The sequence below is a fragment of the Drosophila biarmipes genome, chromosome 3L, assembly GCF_025231255.1.
Source record: "Drosophila biarmipes strain raj3 chromosome 3L, RU_DBia_V1.1, whole genome shotgun sequence".
Classification (NCBI taxonomy): domain Eukaryota; kingdom Metazoa; phylum Arthropoda; class Insecta; order Diptera; family Drosophilidae; genus Drosophila; species Drosophila biarmipes.
Genome location: NC_066613.1, coordinates 24780466 through 24806523, shown reverse-complemented (window position 1 = coordinate 24806523; position 26058 = coordinate 24780466). Strand labels below are relative to the sequence as shown.

Below are 26058 nucleotides of genomic sequence, written 5' to 3'. Positions count from 1 at the left end.
TTGCTTACTATATTATCCATCTAACGAGACCTTGCTGAGTCAATTCTCACCTCGTTCTCATATTGAATGCCCTCGGTTTCGCCGATTTGTAGGAAGGGTATGGCCACTGAAGGCTTCTTTGTAATATCACAACACAAACTTGACCGCCGAAGCTGCCAAAAATATTGTTGTGCCTGGCATCAGTATTACTTTTTGGTGTTTTTGGGGAAATGTTGACGTGCAAATTGCACAGGCAAAAGTTTTCGCATGCTCTGCTTTTCTTTTTTTTGGCGTCTGGAAAATGCGACGTACGTCATTAGGAGGTACAAAATATTGCTGCTTATGCTGTTTGTTTGTTTGTTTTAGCAACGCGCGCTGTTTAATCGGGGAACGAGAGAAAAGCCGATCCACGAATTCTCCATTTTGCCATGAATTATTCATCTCTCGCTGGCTCGCGTGTGAGAGTGTGCCCCAATGTTTCATGCATAATTAGGCATTTTTGCAATTAAATGTGTGCGTGTGTCTGTGGGTGGGCCAAGAGGCTGAAACCCAAAAAACCCACAAGCGAAACCCTTTGAACTAACCAAACTTTTACCTTGGCTTAGCGTTGAATATTTACCTACTAACTTGGCGACGTCTCAAGGATAGCCTTCGAGGAAGGTGAGATGTTTTGGGCATTGCGTTGAGTTTTCCGGGAATTGAATTAGGGTGTAATTCAAATTTTAAGAGCCATTTTGTTGGAGTCTTAGCAAACTTTATAGTTGGGCAAGAAGTTGGGTTTTGTTTTATGGTTCGGGGATCGTTAAACTGCCGCCTGTTTTTAATGTTGGTTGCCACTTTTTCTTAAAAAAAAAAAATAGTCTTGTTCTAAAAAATATTGCCAGTATAGTACTCTAACTATTATTCGTTCGCTAAAGCGCATACAAATCTTATTAATCCCTTTGAATTAACTACGAAGGGGAGTAGGACAAAGCTGCCTCCCAAAAATATCAGATGATTCGCACACAAATAATGCGGGACTTTAAATTGCTAGAGTCTTGACGATTTTATCTAGATTTTTCCTGTTGCCGCTCGGATACGAACCTATGCTGTGGTGATAAAAGCACAACACAATGAAAATATTTAGCCCTGAATTGTTTGCCAAAAAATGTTCATTTTCATCTCCTTTATGCTTCTTTTTTGTTTTATTTATTTTTTTGCTGCTCTTGCCTGCTTATTATGCCTTGTTTTTCGCTCTTTCCACGATTTTCTGTTGTTTTATTTTGTTTTGCCGGCAACAATAGAATAGAAGACAACAACAGTGGCAAATTGAATGTACAAAACTAAACATAACACACAGGCAGCCTGCCTGCGTCCGACTTTACACACGGACGTACTCGTATCTATAAGATACTACATACATAGTATTTTTCACACAATAATGTGTAGAAAAACTTGCGAAATATTTTCCACTTGGCACGCAGCATGGCCAAAAGTCGTGTGTGGTTGTGCATTTTACACTTTTAATTTTATTTATTTTAATACGATTTCGTTTGGATTTGATAAAACAGAAGAGAGCGAGTGAAAAGCTTACTTGTCTAAATTGAATGCAAACGAGAATCCGGCCAAGTGTTTAGTGTTTATTTAACTTGGGGAGATCTGGAAGAACTGTTATCTGCTTTTTTGGTTAAAGGTTAAACTAGACAACTTGTGGGAAACGGAAGTAGGTTTTCCCATAGTCCAGTGCTCGCACAGAAAATCACGAAAAATGAGAAAACACCACAGCTAGCTGCAGTTGCCAAAAAAGAATCAAGCAAGCCTTCTTGATTATAAATAGTTGCCGAAAATCTTTGCTCGTTTGGGGGTGGATATATCAACATATATGTACTATATATCGTTGGGCCCTCGCCTTGCTATCATTGAAAATTCAATTTCAATTATTAGACCCGGCTGTGTATGTTTGTTGTTTGCTGGTCGAATAGTTTGAGGATGCTGGCCCCCGGCACTTAAATGTCACATTTTCCTATGTGGCTCATTTTCTTGGCTCATATTTTCGCAAATTAAATTTTATTGAGCGTATCGTTTGGGCATAATTAAATTTAATTGAGGACACTGCCCACATAGACAGCCACACCCTTAGGAAAAACACGGTCGTTTTGGGTCTATTTATACGAAATGTGATGTTTTTCTCGGGCAGGCGGAACTCATTGAAGAAGGTGTTGCCGAATTCGTAAAGTTTATCCACATTTTCCTGGAATATTCGACCACCATCACACCTGTCTCTCACTCTAATTAACTTTCAATTCATTCAGCCCAGTGTGCTGGGCATTGGGCAAAAATGCACAACTGACCACTGCCCATTGTGTGCTCAAGTGTTACAATCCGGCAAGTGCATCCTGTGGCAGCCACACAAGTGCACTTTGCAAAATGATTTTAGCTTAGACTTAGAACATTTCCAAAGATAGGTTTAGGTTTTGGAACAAACAACTATTCAAGTTAAAATGTACAACTCCATTACAAATAAAAGCTAGAAAACCAATAGCAAAACTTTATCAAATGTGGAAAAGTAAATCAAATTTCTTTAAAAAATATTTTTTTCCACTTAACAAAACCATGAAAAGTACTTTATGTTTTAAGAGATTCAATATTTACTTTTGTCTCTTACTAAATACTATTTTTCCCTTTTGCCATGCACCAAAACCATTAAAAATACTTTACTTTAAAACGTGCAGCATATTTTAAAGAATTCTTTAAAAAATATCTAACTTATTGTTGAAAGGTTTTTTGGATCCTTGAGATGTTTTTTCCAGTGCACGCACGCATCTCACGCATGCAACTACATAAAAGACCAGTCAACGTCAGTGGGGTCTTTGTATGCAAAACAAGTCCGACAGCAGAGAAGCGCCTGGATTGTGGGTGTTCGGGTGTGTGGTGTGTTGTGTGTAGTGCGTTGTGTGTGCTGTTGCGTGTGTGCCTGCCCAATTGACTTATGCTGTCCGGCAATTGTTCGGTTCAGGTAGCAGGTAGCGACGTCGTCGCCCAGCAGCAACATCATCAGCAGCAGCAGCAGAATGGAAACCGCAGGCATTGAAGGCGACGGCCGTTGCCGCCACTCATTTGCATGCAACAGTTGAACAAAACAGCTTTAATTCAATTTCAGCTTCAGTTTCAGTTGCATTTGCCTGCCCGTCTGGCGCTTATTAGCAGCCATTGTTCAGGGGAAGGAGCAACTGCAGCTGCGGCAACGAAGCCGCAATGAAGCGCAAATTTGTCAACACCGCCAGCTAACAATCAGTTTTTGGACCTGACCATCACCGATAAAAGTGGCTCTCTTAAATCAATTATAATAATAATAATATACGGGATACTAAAAAAGGTCTTACAAAACAATCGTTTACACTTATATACTATGTAGATCCTAAGGAAAGTCTTGCTTAATAAATTGAAAGATATATTTTAATATATTTATTAATAATAACTATTACTTTTAATAACTATTTTTCTCCAACCTAATATATTCTCACCAATTCTTTCTGTGCATCGCAGAACTTTAGTTTAAAGGGTGATAGAGAAAAAGAGAGAGAGCCTGTCGTATAATACCAGTTAAGTCGATGACGCCCACCTGTGTCACTCAGTCAGTTGGTCAGGTAAACGTCACTTGGCCATTTCCACAATCGAGCAGCGCCCCCAAAACATTAGCCGCTCGACCAGTTTCAGTTTTTTTATTTCACATACGAGTATTCAGTTTGCCGGGTTGCTCTCAACACGCCGGACGCGATTCCAGAAGCCTTTCTATATCTGCGACTGATAGTGGCTCTATGAATCAGTTAACGATTTGCGTTATCGTGGGCTTTTTGTTTACCGTGCTGATATGCAAGTGCTTTAGAAACTTAACCTAAGCCGCAGAATAAACAAAACACAGCAAAATGTCCGAGAATAAATAAGAAAAGTGATAGGAAGCCACACGAAAGCGTTGAAAATTATCAAAAGGTGTGAAAATGTATTATAACTTCTACGAAAATTGTGCAGCATAAAATTGAATTAACAAAATGGCTTTACTAAAAGCATTCATTAGAAACAAAACATAAGTTTGGCAAATAATTGAAATGCAGTTGTCTGGGAAATTTTTAAACTGAAATGAAAAATTACAGCTTACATAGATTTAACGAAAAGTAAACAAAATAATCAATAAAAACAAAGTCAACGCGATAGACAAAGCGGTCGAGCTTATAAACCATCGAAAATTGTGATAATAAATTATTATATTTATTAAACTGAAACAACTTTTTAGTTCAAGCTTAAATCATAACTTAAAATGAATCAAAAATTAAAGCCTTTAAGAGCTACGAACTGATAAATGTTATTAAAAAATGGATTCATAGAAAAACTACAAAAAATCCCCCACACAAACATCGAACTTTGCCGTGACTCACTCCATTGATAAGGCCAGAGGCCCAAAAAACGTAACATTCGACCAGAATAATATTTCCAAATTCAATGCCAGTTCGCGTCGATGTTTTGTTGATTTGTCCGATGATATTTCCCCGCCTCTCTGAACATGCTCCTGAAATTTGTTATTGTTGTTCACATGTTTTAGTTGTTGCTCGGTTGTTGCTCGGTTGTTGGTGTGGTTGTTGTCATTGTTGTTGCCAGCTACCTGACACTTGTCAAGCGGCGATAACATGCGAAATTTCTGGCAAAGCTGCTCCAAAAAGGCAATACCACTTTATGCATATTAAAAACTATAAAATAACGTTCGCCATAGATTGTTTTATTGTATATTGTATTAATCTTTGGTTTGACGAGCGAGTGGAAAAACACGTTTTCAGTATTATGACCAAAATGGTAGAGCGCTCATTCAGTTGTTAAGCCACACAGGAAAAACGTTCCTTTATTATTAAATTCAAATAAAATTGTAAAGCCTTTGAAGTTTTTCATTACAAATAATATAATGTTATTACGACAAAAGAACCCCTTATTTTTCGCCAGTGCATTCAAACGATCGACGCAGCTTCTTGGCTCTGGCGTACTACACTTTTAGTGTGTGCTGCTAGTGATCGCTGGTACTAGTTTTTTCCGCTGAAAAGTTGTTGCTGGATGTTTTTCCCATTTAAATGAGTTTTGTCTATGACGTCTGCGTATTGTTTACAAATATACGTTTCAATTTGCAGCCCCATATACATGTACGTTATACATTATACACCCACCCAGCGACACATGGCAAGCGATTTTCTGTTTGTTATTGCTCCGATGTTTCCCCCACGGATCCATTTGATTTTCCTTCCACTTTTTTTGGGGGTTCTTTTTCGTACTTTTTCAGTTTTCTTTTTTTTTTTTTTGGGATTCATGGCGCTTGCATAATCCTCGCCTGTCGAAGCTGTCAGCAATGTTGCCACTGCAGCTGTTATTGGCATTCAAATGAATATGTAAACGTCGCATCTCGCAGATTGTTTTTGCTAAATCGAAACAATAAACAGTGGTCACGATTTGCGAGGTGCAAAAGTCAGCAGGTAGCACGTTTCCAATAATTGAAATGCAGCTACATCTTTTGCGCGATGAGTCACTTGATAAGACACACAAATTATGAGTTTTCATTGAATATCAATTATATTTGTAAGTATTTATAGGAAATGGTAGAGAATTAATTAAAGAACACAAAGTTTACATAAGTGAATGTTTTTAGAAAGGTTAGAAGTTGTGTTTATTTATCTTTAGAATTTATTTAGAATTCTTTGGGCTCCGCTGTGTTTTCGTTTCATGGATGTATTTTAAAGTAAGTCATAACAAATCGTAAATTGATCAACAACAAAAGTAAATTATCATTTAAAGAACAAAAAAAGACAAAAATTCAACTCAAAAATTAAATCCTTTATAGAAATAAAACGTCCTTTTAAAAACAAATACCATTTATTGTTTTCCTTGTGTACCGGCGGTATCAAGGATCAATTTATTTATTTCGCCCTCGTTTTGATTTATTGCTCGGTGCGGAAGATAAACTGCAAATGAAAGTTAATGCTTATGCAGCCGCAGACAAATTGCCAGGTTAAATGCGAGCCTCGTACGACAAGCATCGATTATGTCGAATTGTAACGATAACAGCATCCGGTTTCCTGTCTTGCCAAAAGGAAGTTGGCCACCACAGACGCAGGCTCACGCGCACACACACGCAGGGGCAACCTCAATGTAGCATACTTTGCGGCGCGTTGATTCGTGTATGGCTGCCGGCATACAGCATACATAATTGATGTTTACTCTGGAGTAACCATGCCAAACTACCGCACACACACACACAGATACTCACACACACTTCTGCGGCTGCGGAAGACTGGGCTACAACTTCCGCCACAACTTCCGCCCCGCCTTGAATGATTAGTTTTGGCCATGGAGTCCTCCTCCTGGCCATGAAATCAAACTAAGTGCCTGGCCCGAAAGTCCTTTATTTTTCAACTGTTCCAACTGGCTGGGTTTCCCTGTATATGTCTGTGAGTGTTTGTATAGTTTTGCCGCTCAAGGTTATGGTTTTGTCAACATCTCTGGAAAATTGTTGCGTGTGTATTTGTTTTATTTATTGATTCATCAAGGGGTTGGTGTGCGTGTGTGCTCGCCTTTGATTATAATTTACATAATGGCAACAAGTGGAGGGGAAAATGGAAATATATATTTTATTTAACATTATTTACAAAAGGAAATGTGTAACTTAGTTAAAGGACATTTTGGTGTTTTCCATGAAAAAAGGATTGTTTAATCTAATCCTATAAAATAGGTTGTATTTTAAAACATTAGGCAAACTAAATGGTTAATACCTATGTTAGCTTTCAGGCTTTCCGTTCACCTCTTTGGTATTACAAAACCAGCGTCTAGTTTATTTTCAGCTAATGGCCAATTCCGCAATTGTTTTTTCTATTTTAGTTGAAATATTTTAAGCCAACTAATTCTGGGCAATTTCTCGCCTGTTCAATTGTACTTTTCGATTCATTAATTTTCGCTTTGAAGCAGCGGTTTCCTTTTCACTCTCGGTTCCTTTGTCAATTCGATTGCTTTGTCACTGCCTCCCGGTGGCCAAAGCATTGCGCATACGCCCCGTTGACAAATTGTAATGGCCAAGGCGGCGTTGAAACTGGGGGCGGGGCTGGGGGCGTGGGGTTAAGGTTGAAGGACTGAGGACGGAGGACAGACGAGGAGACTCCCTGGCGAACGGGGTGGAGACGTCGTGGCCAAGAGAAACCACTTGCATTCGCTGGCAGCTGGCGCGAAAATAGAATTTGGCAATGGCTTTGGTGGCTCCCTCGTCCGTAGTCCGCCGGCCGTTCATCTCAAAAGCATGTGCCTGCGTGTGGACAACATGTCGCGCCACCGCACACAGAGGAGCCCAAAAGAGAAGATTGGGGCAGGCATCAAGGTGCACAGCAAACAAAATTGGGTAGTAAAAGTTACTTGAGATTGAAAATCAACACTGAAAATCAACACTGTTGTAAAATACCACAAATATTCTGGTTATAGATTATTTTTTTATTGATAAAACCAAGATAATGTTATGTATCATCTATTTACGGAAGTCTTTTATACACTTTTTAAAAAATGAGTGGTCTATATGGGATCTATTTTTCTCTGTGTATCCCTCTGCTGGGCAGCGTGTTGTTGCTGCTCGGTTGGATGGCTGGTATGTTTGTTTTGTTTGTTTGTTTGCTAGCCTGTTGCTGCTGCTGCCGCTTTTCCTGCTGCCGCTTTTCTTTTGCTCTGGCGCTCGCCTTAATGACCAATAAATGTCGCAGCGAATGCAAATGCAGCGCTCGGCACAGTTATCCATTTATTTGCGTGGCAATTTTAAATTTAGTTTAGATAAACAAACAAGTCCAAAGGCGACTGGGTAAAACAGAAAGTGTGACAGTTTTTCGACCCACGCACTGTTAGCAAAACATATTTGGAGGCGACCTAAATGCGACAATTGCGACGGGGTCTCTGTCTTTAAATCTATCTATAAATATCCAAATTCGGGCAACGACAATGTAGGCAAACCTTTTTAAGCCCGCCAAAAATAACAATCAAAGGAAAAGGAAGAGGAAACGAGAAATTAGTGCCAGAAATAGGTGGACATTTGACAAGTGCATGTCAGTCAGCTAAGAGTTTTTTGGGATATGGTACTTATTTTTAACCGAGGATCGCGGTCTAAAAGTAGTCGCCAGATATCGCCGAATATTGCATAATGCGAGGCGTGTCTGGGAATGTCGCTTTCGCATGATGCAATGCCGCCGTTTGCCAAGATTTTCGGCGCAATTTCGCCATTTCGCATTACTGTCGCCACCAGTTACGAGTAAGTGCAGCAGTGCGCCCAGTGATTCGGCAAATTGCAATTATACATTTATAATCTATGTATAACCCAATCCCTGCGAGGCAATTCCCAAGCCAAAAAGTGCCGCAAAATCTCATCAGGCGCACGAACCTCGGAGCCCCAGAACCGCACAGCAGTGGCGGATAGAAAAGAATTTGAAAAATAAATACCAAGTACGCGCTTTGCTATGTTTTCTATGCGGGGGCGATGGCGGGGCCTGGGGATTGGGCCAACAAACTAGGTTACTTGGCAGTGTTTAGCATAAATAACTAGCACACCAGTGGCCACATCGGCAGCAGCAGAAGCAGAAACATCAGAATCGTCGGAAAGGCCACATTAAAACAAAAATAAATGTGAGTGCGTCGAGGAAAAGCAGAGAGGGGATAATGTGGAAAATGGAAAATCAAATTAACACTGCGTTTTAAACCATGGCAAATTAATGAATTGGGTTGGCCTCAGCTATTAAATGTGGGTGGGCTTTAAATGAGAATGACAATAGCGTAGATTTAATTGTGTCTTATAAACATAAAAATCATTTGGTCTTTATGAAGTATTTAAAATGTATTTGTCCAGCTAAAAATTGGGTTGAATTTAATTTAATTATGCATGACTTGTGTAAAATGTTTATCAAGAGTGCAGCACTTATGTATGAATCATTATTTTAACCATAAAAAAACATAATTTAATAATAATAAAAATAATTTAATACTTATTATACTCAAAAAAGAAAAGAACCAAGTAGGAAGAGAGTAAGCGTTTAAAGTAATTCGTTTGCTATCATTTCTAATTGATTGGTTTTGTTTTCCCTATTTTCAGAGTCGACGCAAGGCGTGGACGGCGGACCTGCATCGTGGCGTTTAACGCTCGATCAGGATCTCATTGACACGCTCAAGGGCAACTTTCCCAGCTGGTTCCAGGGCTCAGCCGGTGGAGGAGGAGCGGCCAGCAAGCAGCATACGCATCCACATACGCAGCAGCAGCACAATCATCAGCAGGCCCAGCAGAAGCATCACCAACTGGTGGCCACCAGTGTCATACCCATAACCATTGACACCAAGCTAGCCGCCAGCAATACGAATACACTCCAGCAACACCAACAGCAGGCGGTCATCCTGGGCCACAGCTCGTCGTCGGCCTCGCCCGCATCGTCCGTCAGTTCCAACTCCTCGAAGAAATCGATCAGCAGCAGCCTGAGCAGCTGCAGCAGCAGCAGTAGCAACAGCAGCAGCAGCTGCCACTCCAACTCCTCCAGTTCCGGTGGTTCCAAGGGAGCCGGTCCAGCGACGGCGAGCAGGTTCCTCAACAAATCCACCTCGACGTCGCCCACCAAGAGCCTCGCGAGGACTCTGAAGGCCACCCAGAAGACGAACGGCAACCAGAAGGTGGGCCAGCTGGTCAAGTCCGCCTCCCTGCACAGCCTGAGCAGCGGAAGTAGCGGCAGTAGCGGCAGTAGCGGCAGCAGCGGCGGAAACAGCGCCAGCGGCAGCTCCTCGCTGCTGGCCACCATCTCCACATCGCCGCTGACCACCGTCGAGTTCATCTCGAGCGCCGCCTGCAGTGGCCTCCTGGCCACCAGGCTCAGCGGCAAGGCCTTGCACACCTTTCAGGACATCATACTGCTACACGAGGCCTACGACGACATGTCGGAGGGTGGGTCTATGTTTTGTAATCTTCAGATGAAGGAAAACTGCACTAGATTGTAATGTTCAAGTTGATATATTAATATTAGTAAGAATTTACTTTCACATTATGGATACAAAAACCATTGTATATCTGTTCTTAATCACTTGATCCTTACATCAACTTGTGAGATTATGTGGATCATATTTTGAATTTTTAAAACAACCCTATCTAATGCGGTTTCTTCCTTTCAAAATACTATGAGCTTTTGCTAATACTTGTATACCTTTTGCTTTCAGGTGAGCAGCGTTTGCATGCCACGTTTCTGGGGAGCAGCGATGATGGTAACAACTCGGATTGTTACGATGCCAGACAGTCGCCGCCAAAGGCCATCGTGGATTCCAGTCCGCTGCAACCGGCCATGGACAAGAACAAAGAATGTGAGTCTAATCCATAATCGAAAGTGGGAAATGTAATTGAAAAGCCTTTAAATCACAGATTTGGGAGAGGTCTTTTTATAAACTTAAAATCAACCATTAGGCAAACCATCTCTTGATTAATCTGCATGCAGACAGTATGGGGTACTACATATAGTTCTACTTAGTTATACCGATAAATAATACAATGTTTATGAGCTTTCTAAAAGCTGACAGCTGTTGATCAATCCACTTTAAGACGCTTGCCTGTACTCAAAACCCTTTAGTTGTTAGTTCTGCGCTTGTTTACCCAATGTTTGCCGCCCACGCTGGCCGTCTTTCGGCGGCTGTTTGGCATTTGTCATCTGGTGCCTCCTGCTTAGTCATAAATGCCAGCCACTGCCGAGCTGCCCAAGATGCCCATCACGCCGATCATCGCCAGAATCATCATCGTAATCCTCCCGGGGCCGCCCCATTATTGACGTCCGCCTGCGGGCCGCGGTGGGGTGGTGACTCTTACAGGGCGCACACAGTTTTAATGAAGCTGTCACGGCGCAACAGGCACTTAAGGCGTACACTTGGGGTGGTGCCACGCCCCCTCCGGCGGGCAGCGGTCGAAAACTCATTCAAAAATATGGTTTTTGTGTTTTGTCAACAGTTTTCCGTTCCGTTCTTTCTTGGCTGGCCTACATATTTGCTTGGCATTTTGAGTGAAGCGAAATATTCTTATTAATTTTGAATGGCCAAAGATGACAGACCCAGTGTGTGGATATAGCATATACATCTCGTATATCCTATATGGATGCTGCATAGTCGCTAATAGTTTTGACAGCTCGTGTCGCCTGCACTTGCACGATTTTTGAGGTGGAACCGGAAGTGGACGAATAAGTTCACACGCCCTGAACCTGACCAAAAAGGCTCTCTAAATGCAAATCTAAACATTTGTGAAAGCAAGGTTTATTTCTCGCCAAAAACTGCCAAAAATGTATGGTGAAAATTTCCGGCAGGCGCCCAACAAGTTATCTAACAATAAAATGCATATTTAGCAACAACCACCAGCTCTTTCCCCTGCTTTTTTTCGTCTCGGCCTCTTGGTTTTGGTCAGTTCAATTCGGGGGGTGTCTGTAAACATTCTGTGAAAAAAATTTATTATAAACACATGGCTGGCAGTCAATGATGGCGGCGCTGCAGAAATGTTTTGACAAATAAACACGCTGCACGCGACTCGAAAACGCAGGGTAGAGCGGAAATAAACGGCGGCAAGGCGACAGTTGTAAAGGCATTTTCTCTTGGCATTCGGTGGCCACTGCACATTGGTTTTTGGGATCGGAAATGGTCTCGGGTTGGGTTGTATTATGGTTTAAATTATTGTGATTTGTTGGAAACATTTAAAGAGATATTACATTTACTTTCGATCTCAAAATCTACTTTAAATGCTGTCTGAAAGTATGCAACAATATATTTCAGACTCACAAGTGCCCTGAATTTATTCAGAACGACAATCATCCCTTATTTATTGCCTACTTTCAGACAATTTCAAATTATATTTGAAAGTGATTTCAAAAACCAATGGATACGTTTAACAATATTTCAACAATACTTAAAACGTATTTATTTTTACTTTTTTTTTAATTTTCTTAAAATATAAAAAATGTATATATCTGAGCACTTTAGTGCCCTTTTTAGCCCACTGTGCCTGCCCCTCGGTTGCCATTTCATGCATTTGCCTAGCTGGGATGATGGCGTCTTCGTTTAGTTGATCACGTAATCGATTTTATAATACAACGTATAAACACGCATTTACCTATACTTGTGGGGGTGCCCTCTCTGTGTTTCTCCCAGGCTTTCCCGCTCTCTGGCCAGATTTTAATTTTCCCCGGCAATTGTTTACCTGACCTTCGCCACAGGCAGTGGGCTTTCTCGGCGAAGGGCAGCTAACCGCAGCAAAATACCAGCAGGAATTCTATAAGAAACTCGTTGCCCATGTCTACACACATTTATTGCTTTTCGCATAAAACTTTTATGTGTTTAATTTGGAATTTATGTTATTGTTTTTATCAATCGAGTGGGGAGGTGGTTGGATGGAGGAGGTGTGTGTATCGGCAAGCAGCAAAGAAAGAAAATTTCGCGCATAATTAATTTACGGGGGCGACAGTGTCGTCACCGAGAAGATTTTCCAGTGTTACATGGTCACAAAGGCGAGTATTTTCCCTGGCTGCCATAAACAAAGACCAGAATTTGTTTTCGGTTATTTTTCCTCATTTTTTTCGTTTCGGTTGTTTTGCACACATTTTTGTGTGGCACACTTCAATCGTAAAATCGCCAACAGCTGCCACCGCCGTCTTCTGAGACAATTACGCGCCTTGGCAGCTCTCTTGGCTTTTTATGATGATTTCCGACAAAGAGCCCAAATTACTTTAATAACGTCATCGTCACTTTGATGTCGACTTTGTTGTGGCGTCAAGTGTTTTTTGTGTGTCTGCCTGGGCCTGTGCAGCGTCGAAAATGAAGTACAAGAGGTGAAAGCCCAGTGCTAACCCACTTACTTGGATTGCACACTAAATGCACACAAACCGCAAAAGTCGTAAGTGCAAAATGCTAGAAGAGGGCAATTGCAATTTATATGCACTCTGAAAAAAGTAATAAATAATAAATGTATAAAATCATAATTACATTGAGCTTAAATCAGGCATATGAAATTAAAAGCGTGCTGCATCTTTGTACAACACTGGTTTTAATGTCATGATTTTATATAAATTAAGGAATTTTTCGTAGATTTTTACTCTTACTGCATCTTTGCACATTTCCGGTCTTTAATGCTCATTCCTGGCCTTGCTTGGCAACCGCAAAACACACAGTGCACTGCCCTCCGGGTGGCTTTTGCTGCCCCGAATCGCCGTAGGGGCATAAGATTTTGTGTTTTCATTTCATTTGCGGCTTTGGCTTTATTTACCCCCAGCTTTCAGCTCCCTGCCGTCAGCTTCCGATAGATAGATGGGGCCCACTCGTGCTCTCCGCACCGCAGTGTCCTGCGCCTTAATGGGCTTTATTTCGTTTTAATTACATGGCTGGCTGGCCATTTTGTGAATCAATTTCGCCAGTGCTCGGAATGCTAATTGAAGGTAATGATATTAGGACGGCAGGTCGTATGCTTAATATGCCAAAACATTCCCTGGGGACTAAAATGACATTACACAATGCTTGCACGCATTTAATCGTCCATTCCGGATTTGATGTTGAAAGGATAATGTCCCATTAATTGATTATTTTATACGCTCGGCGATTATAATTAGAGGAGTGTCTTTGAGAGCGTATTCTCTCATCCTTCAAAGTCAATTCGGAGGGCTTAAGGAGTTTCCTTACTTTCCATTATTTATTCGCCACGAGTCTGTCACTCTGTCGTTATTCCACAGCGGCTTCCATTGACTGGATGCCAAGTTAATTGACATCAATCTGTTATTTAGCCGCCCCGCGCAGTGGCAATCTAATCAGATTATTACGCATACGCCCCATGGGGCCGCACCTTGGTCGCCAGACTCCAGACGCTCCAGACTCTCCAGCTTTTGGCTTTGGCCTGGCTTAAATATTTAATTTTCCATCCCCGACTTTTTACTCTCGGAAAATATCTGTACACATTGTTCACACCATAATAGCCCGCACATAAAGATATTAAAAACTTTTCCTTTTTTCGCGCTGCCTTGTTTTCCCCATTCGCAGCTGCCTCTCGACATTTATTGCCATTGCCCTGGCATTGTCAAAAGGCTAGGAAAAGGCAAACTTTTCGCCCCAAAAATTATTTCCCCCAGCTGTCTCGAGCACTTTTTTATGGGATTCCTCTGTTTGATCTGCACTTCCCCGCGCATTGTTGTTTAATTTATGATTTTTGTGGTTTTTGATTTGTTGCTAACAAATTGTGGGGCTTCGTGCAGCTGAACTTACTTTTTTCTTAGCCATTACTAACAGTGAAAACCCGTATTGTTTTCTTAGTATTCCTTTATTAATATTAACCCTTTCATTTTCTTAAAAAAATATACTTTTTTTTAGTTGGTTTTTATTTATCACTAACATCTAGTGCAGCTTAACTAACTTGCTTCTTTGGTCTTCCATCTTCTTGCAGCGCTGAAAGTGAAGCTCATGGTGCGACGTCCACACTCGCAACTCGTGGAGCAGGGCATCATACCATGTAAGTAGACGCGTCCGAAAAGCAGATTTTCTTCCTGCCCCCGGGTCACAGCATTTAGCCGCTTAGTCAGATCGATAAAATACACATTAACCTCACTTAGCCGGTTCAGAGCATCTGCTGGCGCCAATTCATCGGCTGCCAAAAAGGATATGCAAATACAGCCGTCGAACATTTCATTTCAATGGCTTTCAAATTTATGCGCAAACGAAAAGAAGCGAGACCAAGGAAAAGAATCCTGGAAAATACGCAAATTTACAAACTAATTCAAAGCCCTCAACGCAGCCGAAAGTGAATTTGAATTTAAATGATAAATTTCCAGCAATGTTGAGGCGCCAAGAGCGAGGTTTTCCTGAGCTAAGCCAACTTTAGGGCACTGGATCAGAAATACATTTTGTGTATCAAAATCGGGGTAGAGGGTAGTCGAGATGGCTAGGAAATGCATAAAATTTATTAGATGTTGGTGAGCGCCTCTGAAAGCCAAAACTCTTCATGCGGAATGTTTACTTATGCCGTTGAACTAATGGAAATGTTTGGAGTTTTTTAACAACAAAAAGTTACGGCTAAAGTATAAATAAAACTTAATTAAATTCAAAGAAGAAATGTATTGCAAATATATTAAAAGTCTGAGACATTCTGCAAAGTTAGATCTAACTAATTTACATTTTTCTTTGGTCCTCAGCTCTGAAAACCTCGCCCGCTATCCACGAACAATGCAAGCAACTGGAGCGCGCCAAGACCAGCGATCTGCTGAAGGCCAAGATCCAGCAGCGGCCGAATCGCGAAGATCTGGAGAGGCTACACATTCTGGAGGAGGACGAGTGTCACATCGATCCCAGTTTGGCGGAGAAGCAGCGCATGCTGAAAAAGGCGCGCCTGGCGGACCAACTCAACTCGCAGATCCAGCATCGTCCTGGTCCATTGGAGCTCATCAAGAAGAACATCCTGCACACGGAGAAGCCGATCGAGAAGATCGTCAAGGAGGGTCTCGTGTCCTTCAAGGCCACCAGCGAGGGCTTGCTCACCCGGCCCCAGCATCCGCACAGTTATGTGACCTTCGATGAGGATTCCCTGAGCTCGGAGAGTGATACGCGGCAGACGCCGCCGCGCTTGGATGAGACGATGGCAGTCTCCGCCGGTTCACCCACCGATGTGCTGCAGGCGGCGGCAGCCTCTGCGGGCATAGTGACCATGGCACTGACCATGCCCACAGCTGGTCAACTGGTGGTCACCTCGCCGCAGATCCTACCGCAGCAGCAGCAACCGAAGACTGTGGTCGTACCGGCGCCAGTGCCACCACCTCCGCCGCCGCCACCGCCGCTGCCCGTGACCAGTGTCATTAAGGTGAAGCAGGAAACGGCAAATCTGTTCGAGGAACTGTGTCAGAGTGTGACGGGAGCCACAGCGAGTCCAATGAACCACCAGTACCTCCCCATGCTGGCATCACCCTGTTCCATGGCCTCGAGTACATCCACGCTGAGTCCCCTGTCTTCCATCGCCTCACCGCCACCACCGCCGATGACCACCACGCGTCTGCACCTGCAGCCTGTGTCCGTGAAGTCCGATGCTCCTGGGAAGGATAAGAACAGAAAGAAATCCAAGTCCAAGCCAGTGTCCAAGGCGCGCACCATTAAGTTCCACGAGTACAAGGGCCCACCGAGTGCCGCTGGCCAGAAGCAGGATCAAACACAGCCGGAGGAGACCTCCTACCAGCTGATGTTGGAGCAGCAGAACTGTCTGCTGAAGTTCCTGGAGAACCTCAACAAGAATCAGTCCATCATCCCAGCGCCCAGTGCGCCGGGTGTTATGATGCCCTCAGCTCCTGGTGCGACCAACAACAGCATAACGGTGACCACGAAGACGGTGCCTGCACTGGCCTCGCAATCTGCGCCAGCTCCAGCTCCCATCAGCCTGCCCAATACCATTTCTATCACGAGCAGCTCGGGAGGAGCCCCACTGAATTTCGGAGATGCCGCTATGTTGACGCCTACGCCGGCGGCTACACCCACGCCGCCCACTCTATCTCTGATTGCTGCACCGCAGCAACAGGTGCAGATGCACCAGCAACAGCATCAGCTGCATCAACCAACGCCTGTGCAACATCCGCCCCCGCTGCCCTCGCCGGCACTTTCGGTTAGCTCCTCGATTCCGCCCAGTCCGGCCACCAGTTATGCCGAGTCCACCACCAGTTCCATCACGGATTTGACCCGGCTGGAGAAGATGAAGGTGTCGGACTTGAAGCAGCATCTCAAGCGCAGGAATCTGCCAGTATCGGGGCCCAAACCGCATCTTATTGAGCGGCTGAAACCGTATCTTCCGTTGGAGGCACTCGACAGCAATGTGACACCAACTCCTGCCTCCCAGAGCAGCAACACCAGCAACGAGGTGATAACCATCAGCGATGCCATGGATACCAGCAGCTGCGCCTTAGTGGAACAGCCCCCGCCCGTGACCATGTTGGTCTCGGATGCGGGCATGGAGCACGAGCAGATGGATGTTGTGCAGCAGCAGCTGGATAACACGCATCCGATGACGCTGCAGACCATACTGCCACCTCAACCGCAGACGGCTACCATCATCCTTACCAACGAGGAGTTGCTGAGGGAGCAGCAGCGCAAGATCGACGAACTGCAGAGGCAATTGCAGCGATCGCAACAGGAGCTGCAGAAGATACGCCAGCGGCAGCAGCAGCAGCAACATCAGCAACAGACGGTCACGGCCCAGGTGGTGAATGCACTGCCCTCGCAGCAGATTACACTGATCACCACGACTTCGAATGGGCCGCAGCAGACGCTGACCGTAATGCCGCAGCAGGTGGAGAAGAGTGTACCCGCCAAGGTGACGGTGAAAGCTAGTGGAGCCAGCAGTAGTCATAAGGCGAATGGTTTGCAGCAGCAGGGATCAGCAGCCAAGAAGCCAGCCAGCGGCAACTCAAACAGCAATAGCAACATCTCCTCATCAAATCCACCGCCCATCAACCAGAAAATGGTGGTCAAGCAGCAGCTGGAGGCCAAAATCCAGAAACAAAAGGCAGCGGCAGCAGCTGCCGCGCAGCAACAGCAGCAACAACAACAACAGCAGCAGCAGCAGCAGGCACTGCAGCAACAGCAACAACAACAACAGCAGCAACAGCAACAGGTGCGCCTGCTCACGCAAAAGACACAAACTGTACTCATTCCATTCAACAACAACAATCACATAAACAACGCTCCTGCCAAGACAACAGCCAAGAAATCAAATGTGTCCGCCAGCAATACGAACACGACCACCACCACCATACTGCAGGCAGCCAAGCCGACGGCGGTGGCTACGGCAACAGCAACGCCAGGCACACAGCATCACAACAACTTGGGCCTGCTGTGGAACGAGGGCAATCAGACCATATTCCTGGTGGGTCTGAACGATCAGCACATGACGGCCCACACGCTGGGCAACATAAGTCTAACGGCCACGACCACAGCAGCACCGCCAGCGGCAACAGCAACTCCAGCCGCAGCCTCTGCCACAGCTCCTCCCAAGAAGCTACTCAATGGCCACCAACGCACAAACTCCCTGCCCAGCATCGTTTTCCCCATCGAAACCAAGTCCATTATCACACAGCAGCAATTGCAACAGCTCCAGCAGCAGCAACAGCATTTTCAGCCTGTCCAGCAGCCACAGCAGCAGCAGCTCATCCAGGTGGATATCAAGCCCTCGCCAGCACCACCGCCGCAGTATGAGGAAGCCACCAAGCAGCTGGCGGCCAGCAAGGCGGCGGCCCTAAATGGTCTCATGCCGCTGGTGAAGATCAAGGAGGAGCCCGTACAATCGCCCTCTCCGGCTGCAGCTCCTCCAACACCAACGGCTCCTGTAAGCAAACGCAAGTCGGCGAGCATCAAGTCCGAACAGGTCAGCGATGTTCTGGATATACTAATCAAGCAGGGTGAACTGCCGGAAAGTGCCGCCCTAGAGCCCATTACACCGCTCACGCCGCTGCCCGAGTTGGCCATGTTTAATGGAGCCACGCCCACCACGGCGGCGGGTGGAGCCAGCATAGTGCCACTGGTGCCCAAACTGGAGGCGCCCGCCACACCTGTCCAAACCCTGGACATAGCCATGGACACGAATGAAACGCACGTGAGCTTTGCCACCGCTCAGCCCACGAATCATGGTTTCATCGAGAACATAGACATGGGCTCGCCCCTGCAGGCGGATGCCAGCGTTATCGATGCCGAGAGTGTGGCCAAGACCTTGGACATCTTTCTGGAGCAGCACCATGCCACTCCCCCGCCGAGCACACCGCCCAAGAGTTGCCACAGCGGCAGCGAGAAGCCCAACAGTCCGGATGCCAAGCTCAATCACTTTGACGAGTACGAGTTGCTGGAGCTCATGTCGCAGCAGCTGGAGATGGACATGGGAGACGACTCTAGCGGCTATTGCCACAGCTCGGAGGCCAAGAATGGCAACAACAACGGCAACCTGCGACGCGATCTCAATCCCAGCCTGCAGCCGTCCATCAATGAGCTGCTGGATGCCAATAGCCCGGACGGCGTGCTGCTGAACAACAATCCCGGTGCCGATGTGGACTTCGATGCGGATAGCTTTGTGGCCCAGCTGAGTCAGCATGTCACCGGCAATGCCAACAGTCAGGGGGCCAATTGCAATGGATCCATGGAATCCACGTCGTCGGCGGTGAACGGCCACTTTAGCAGCCACAGCACCCCAATGGATTGCGATGATTTCGAGAGCACACTCAACTCTTTCATGCAGGCGGTGACCCAACCTCAGGCGGGACAGCACTCCGAATACGTGACGTCGACGAGCATGGCCAATGGAACAGGTGCAGGAATGGGCGCGGACAACGGCGGCGGTGCAGCCGTGGACGCCTTTAATGCCAGCGGCGATATTTTCGATCTGTTCAACATGGACGACTACAAGATGAACTGGGCAGCGGGAGATTTTACTGTCTAGGTGGTTTATGTTGTCATAGAACCCACGAAAAGGCAGAGCAGAATTTTCAAAAAACATTTTTATATTTCCCCAACTTTGTTCCGTATCGAAAAGAAAACAACAAACAAACACACAATCCAGCGTGGTGCTCACTTTTCTCAAAATATTCCTCAAGAATTCGTTTCGAAGAAAGCAAACACACACACACACAAAACAAAACAAATCCTATTTATTTTCTAAATGCATTTAAAACATTTGAACGTCAGTTGAAATTTCGAAACTTTACTATTTCCAAGAAAAACAAAAAAACAATGCCAAAATTGCCGGGAGTAACACTCCAAAAACTTTTGCACCCTTTCCTAAATAAGCAAGAAAAACAAAAACCACAAAAAACAGCCAAAACATTTAGAAAAGGATAACAAGTAAAACTTATCATAAACTATCATTAAAACGTAAGCCTACAAAATGTTGTAAAGATCGATAATGAGAGAAAAGAAAAACAAAAGTACATGTTTCTAATGAAGGTCATTCCAATTTGAGAATAATGCGAGTGAAATCTAACTAACTAAACCGAATGGAAGAATGAATGAGTTGAGTCCAGGATGAGGATCAGGACCTGCAGAAAAGAAAGGAGAGATAGCGGCAAAGGAAAAGAGAAAATAAGTTTATTCAAAAAATCTTTGAAAAGCGTAAAAAAATTATATTCTTGTTGTGAGAACGACTTAAGTGAAACACATTCAGTAATTTTGTTTTAAGTTCTATTTAAAATGAAATGAATTAAATTATTTAAAGCCTACGCAGTGCTTAATTCTAATTTTAAAGCAAAATTAAACTAAATATTTAAATTCAATTTGATAAGTATTTCCTGCAAGGAAAGAAAAAGCCTTTAAAGTCGAAGCCACAAACCAGTTAAATTAATATTTAAACTCTGATCAATTTCATTACAAATGCTAGTAAAAATATATTCATATTTCTTTTTGTTTTGCATTCTTAGGCACAGCGAATTCCGTTACTTAAATTAATTCTAAAGAAAATATAAAAACAATTAATTTAGCCAGTTCGTAAAGTAATTCAATCCTGCGGCGTGTACTTAACGCACATTTTGTAACCGTGCCTACCGCAATTCGGAATTTGTAATCGTTCATCTTTTGTATGCATACATATTCGGCTAAGTGTATTTTGTAAATTGAGAGCATGCCAAGCATTCGGATATATTTTTGAGTGTAGGGCTCAATAAAATAAATTTTAAATGTAAACTGAAACAACTAATGGTTAAGCGAAGGACACATTTCAATGGGAAACCGAAACTCGAGAGAAAGTCCAATTCAAAATTGCAAAATGTGAAAAACTCAATACACCAATAAATATATTTTTATATAAGCGAATTATATATACTCTACGTTTAGATCTAGTCTAAAGTTTCACACATTTCACCCGCAGAGCAAAAGTTAATCATCACTTGACACTTGTTTACATTTGCAATAATCTGATTTACACATGGATTGTAAGCTTAAAGTATAATTATCATCGACGCGCTTTAAACACAAATGAGAAACGTTTCCATTATAACAATTCATACATTAATTTAATGAATACGTTTATTGTTAGTATCAAACTTAATTACCATAACTAAGCTTATTGTTTGATTAATTCTAAATTTAATTACATAAATATCTAATTTAATATGTTGGCTTGAACAAATTTTGTGCGTTGCGTTTAAAAGAGATTTCATTTAAATACAATACAGAATAAACTGAATCACGTCATGAACTATGTGTAATTTTTTTGCAACAAAAAGGATAAAAGTCTATAAAATAATACATAACAAGTGATATACCGATATACTTATATAATACATATTTAAATATGTTCAAGAACCTAAATAAAAGCATTATTCATTTTTCCAAAAACAAAAAACACCGTGCCCCAAGCACTCGGCCTTAATTTACTTACCCAACCGATTAGCCAAGTTAAACTCAAACTGATTTGGCCCACTGCCTTATCAAGTTTGGAACCCTGCGAAGCATAATAAATACGCATTTAAGCGCATTACGCCCCAGCGCAAGATAAATTCCACATTAAAATTAAAATCAATGACAGAATAATACGCAATCATAATGATTTTATGGCAGCCACAGCCACGGCGGCATCAACAACATCAACAAAACAAGGCTTATCATTAGCCAAAGCGGCCATTCCTTGATTGGCGGCCCACCGCCCACTTGCCCACTTGGGGCTGTCTGGGGGGCGGGGCACTGGCCGAAATCGAGTTGAGTTGTTTATTTTTAGACCCGAAACGAAATCAGCAAACAATATGACGCAAAATTGCAGCAGCAGCAGTGGCAGTAGAGTAGCCATGGCAACAATTGTCGGATATTCCATAGTTGGACGGCTGCCAAGCGTAATGGCTTACAGCCGAAGGACGAGAAAGCAGCTCGGAGGGCGCAGGACCTCCTGCTGTGCTGTGGTGTCCCACACAGAGACTAGCTGCTCCTGAATATCCTTTGAATGGATATCCCACCGACGGAAGGAGCCGGCTTTTGCCCAGTTCTTGGCATTTAAAACAGATTTCTATTTGATTGAGGGAACAATAATTTTGAATATTTTAAGACTCGATGGAATTTAATCAATGAACCTGTTCTTAATTAACATTAACGTATTTTTTCTTTGAAATTTGATACGGTAAAATAATTTCATGTTTGCCTGATGACTAGAAATAACAAAATAATATAAAAGAATGTTTTAGAATTTATTTTTAAAAGGCTTAGGAAATAATAGACCTAGTCAATGGCCCGTTAATAATCGTGGAAAGTGTAACTTCTTAAGTCCTAAACACTTTTCCCTTGCTTAAGTATTTTATACCTTGCTAACATTCAAGGTGATTCCGCCCTCGGCGCTCAACAATATGTTTCCAACTTTGTACTTAATTGGCACCGAGGTCTTGGTGGGATGCAACTCAAACTTAAAGCTGTGGATGAGCAGGGCCATTCCAACGACCACCTGCATGCGACCGAACCGCAGACCTATACAGTTGCGGGGACCGTCTCCAAAGGGCAAGTAAGTGCAGGCCGGGCGCTGTTGCACCTGCTCCTCGTCGAACCGCTCGGGGATGAACTTCTCCGGTTCCGGATAGAACTCCGGGTCATGATGGATGCCCAGGGTGGGCACCAGAACTCCAGTGGCGGGCTCAATAAAGTATTTCGGATTGCTGTGCGCATAGGGTTTAGTTGCAATCCGTACCAAGTGACCCACAACGGGATGCTTCCTCAGGGTTTCTAGGTAGGAACAGAAAGACTTTTAAAAGAGAATCTTGTAAAGATTTGTCCAGCTACTCACCATCGATAACCTTTTCCAGATAGGTCATCTCCCGCATGCTGTCATAGTCTAGTTTTCCCCTATGCTTTGCCAGCACAGTGTCAACTTCTATCCTAAGTTTGTCCTGTATGTCCGGATTGCAGGCTAGTTCATAGAGAGCAAATCCCATGGTGGTGGAGCTCGTCTCGAATCCGGCCAGGAAGAATATAAAGGCCTGGGCAGCGATCTCGTTGAAGGTGAGACCATCCTGCTTATCGCCATTATCGTACTTCAACTTCATGTCTATCAGCATGTCCATGAAATCGTTTCGAGTAACCTTGTTCTTCACCCGGTAATCTATGGTGTCCTTGACAATATCCATGTAGAAAGCTTCGACCTCGGGCATTAGGGTCTTAAAACCCAGTTTGGCGGAAAGTTTGGGTGCCCCGAAGAGCAGCAGATCCACCAATCTGCCATGGCGACGCTCGCTGATCGCCGAGCTGCCCATCCTTACGAACTCCGCCTTGGGATCCCTTAAGCTGTTGCACTCCAGACCAAAGGCACAGATGCCAATCACATCCGCTGTGAATCGGGAGAGGAGATCGGTGATTTCCAGGGTCTGAGGGGAGCTTGAAACCTTCTCACTGAACACCTTAATCAGTTCATCACCAACGTTCAGAACCGTTGGGAACATGTTCTTCATTTTGCCGGACGTAAAGGTCGGTGTCAGTTTCTGGCGCAGAGTTCTCCACTTTTGGCCCTCGACTGTCGTGAGATTACTGGTCAGCGGATCATCCTTTTCGTTGTGGAATATCCCACGATCGTGGAACTTGTCGAATTCACGTATCAGTACGGTCTTCACAAAATCAATATCGGTGATTATGACGAATTTCTTGGCATAAACGTAGAAGCCCACGAAAGGTCCATCCGTCTGGTTCTTGTACTTGAAGTAGGTGCGCTTTATAATATGCGAGAGCTGCATGGTGCGCATAAGTTCACTGGTGTTACCAAGCGGTATATTTGGTGGATCATGTGGGATACCACGACGCTTCCAGTACGTATAGTTCTGGTGCACCCACCAGGCGGCGAGGGTGAGAGCACCGATCAACAAACCGATCAGAACAAACATTTCGAGAACACTGGGTGGCCCAGCGGAGCACGGGTTTCTTATAAATGTTGTGATACGAGAGAGCTTTGGACTCTCTAATCTCCCGCCGATCGATTCTGGTTATGGGAACCGCATTTCCATGACGAAAACAACGCTAAACAACGTGAAATGTGCGCTGCCCTCGGTATCTATAAGCAAGCTCTCTTAAATACGAGTACGTTTCTCTAAAATGTTTAATTGTTTGCATGCCTCTCTTTATTATGGGTCGCCAAGGCAATATAGTCAAACTTCCATAAAATGAGCTGTGTTTTTTGTACCTTTTTGGTTCTATAAATTTAAAAAGATAATTAAGTTTTTTTGAGCTAAATCTAAATAACAAATTTATCTGATTATTTCAGAAATGCTATTTTACTGAGCAATAATTAAACACCATGTTTTAAGGAATACATTATTTTCATATATCAAATTCATTGTAATTTAATTCTATTTATTTTTTTATTTAGTTATTTATTTATGAAAATAAAATATCTCGTTTATGGTGTATAGGCTTTACTGTATTTATTGTTAGCAATCACACACCCGTTTACCTTGTCTATAAATAAGTCAAGCAAGGCAAAAAAATTAATCTACTTTTTTGCTTTTCATTCTTATCTAAGAACATTTATCAAGTAAGAAAAATGAAATATTATATCGATTATTGAGATGTTAAAGAAAGTTGGAGCACTACGAGTAGGTATGATGCGCTTTTGAGGTTTTTCTAGGTTTCTAATCTCACAAAACGAAGTCAATAATCACGAATTGAATACAGCTTGTCAAAGCGGTCCTTGCCAATCGGCAACGAGTCCTTAATGAAAATGATCCCATTCACTGGTTTAATTAAGGGCTTAAGTACCCAGCCACACAGCTCTCTGGCAGTTTAAGCTTAGGTAATCATCTATTGTTTGAAAATTGAATTGCCATTCACCGATTGTCATCGAAGGGCTTAAGGCTCCCTTTGAATCGCTGGCCAGCTCGCTCGCATCCACATTTTCCCCCAATTAAGCTATGCCATTACCTTTAATAACTTGCCTTATAGCCGTGGCAATTTATGCATCTATTCTGCGTTGTTTTTGGCCATTGTTGGCTGGCAGCCACAACGAAAACAACAGCGTCAACATTCCACAACAGCTGCAATATGTGCCAGCAACAGTTGCCCAGCACCAGCAGCACACGAGACCACCCAGCCCCACCGTATCACCCACAGTGCCACCCTCGCGAGTCCACAACCACCCATTGCGAACTAAATTTATACAACGCTGACTGTAATTTGCGTTATTAAAATGGCGTCAGTTGCTTACCAAAGCGAAAAGTTTCGCCACGCCCCCATCGTCATAGACCCGAGGTCCTTGGTCCTTGCTCCTTCGTTCTAGGTTCTTGGTGCTTGGTCCTTGTCGATGGAGCCCTTTGCTGGCTTTTCCACGCTCGTCTAATTGTGTTTGAGCTGCGCTACAAATAAGGCGTCCTCCGACGGCCAGTCAAGAAAATTGAGATTTATTTCTCGAATTCGGTAGTTAGCCGAGACAAAAATAGGTTTTAATTGCAGAAAGCCAAACGGTACCAGTACGGGTTCTAGTTGTGTTTAATTACCTTTCTGCTGCAAGACTTTACCAATTTAGAGTACCTGCTCAGATTAATTATTCCATCCATGATTTTTTAAAATAATAACAAGGATATAAGGATTTAATTACATTTATTAGGATAATATATAATTAATAGAGATTACTAAATATTATTTTATTCGCATTTAACATCTAGTCTGTTGAGTTTTTTACCCAGTCTAGGTATCTACGTTCCTTAACAAACCTCTATAAAGGGTTACCGGTTATCCCGGCTCCTTATTGACTTGGGGTCAAATCCCTTGATCACCGCCCTATAGAGGTTTCCTAAACTGTTCTAGCCGAAGCCCCAAGGGTGCCACGCAGTGTGCGTACTTCTCCTTGGCTTTTGCCTTTTGACATGGCCGGCAACAAGTTGGTCATCATCCTTCAGGGCCACTTCCACTCACCCCTGCCGAAGGACAGCCCGCGCCGTATCTATGCACCCAGCCCATAAGTCAAACTGTTGCTTGCTGGTGTGAACTTTTCACTTTGCTGCCAGCTTTCGCTTTCCCACTGATCGATATCAATTGATTGAGCCACGCGGCGGCACACGATTCGTTTCGCCGTTTGATTAACAAAAGGAATTT

General features: G+C 43.6%; 2 protein-coding genes across 2 annotated transcripts in view; one reads left to right on the top strand and one right to left on the bottom strand.

The window, feature by feature from the left end:
* The window catches only part of LOC108035060 (protein split ends), a 45033-nt gene extending 23835 nt beyond the window's left edge, over nucleotides 1-21198 (top strand). The window contains exons 2-5 of the mRNA XM_017110446.3: nucleotides 9104-9937; nucleotides 10207-10347; nucleotides 14441-14506; nucleotides 15186-21198. Of these exons, the coding sequence (XP_016965935.3) occupies nucleotides 9104-9937; nucleotides 10207-10347; nucleotides 14441-14506; nucleotides 15186-19453 (5309 nt within the window). The 3' untranslated portion in view covers nucleotides 19454-21198. The remainder of the gene's footprint in view (nucleotides 1-9103; nucleotides 9938-10206; nucleotides 10348-14440; nucleotides 14507-15185) is intronic.
* A 964-nt stretch (nucleotides 21199-22162) lies between these two features.
* LOC108034850 (probable cytochrome P450 6a19) lies at nucleotides 22163-23861 on the bottom strand. Its single transcript, XM_017109988.1, has 2 exons — nucleotides 22769-23861; nucleotides 22163-22707 (listed from the first exon to the last, which is right to left on the bottom strand). The coding sequence occupies exons 1-2, from the start codon at nucleotides 23853-23855 to the stop codon at nucleotides 22289-22291; spliced, it is 1506 nt and encodes a 501-aa protein (XP_016965477.1). The 5' UTR covers nucleotides 23856-23861; the 3' UTR covers nucleotides 22163-22288.
* Between the last annotated feature and the right edge of the window lie 2197 nt (nucleotides 23862-26058).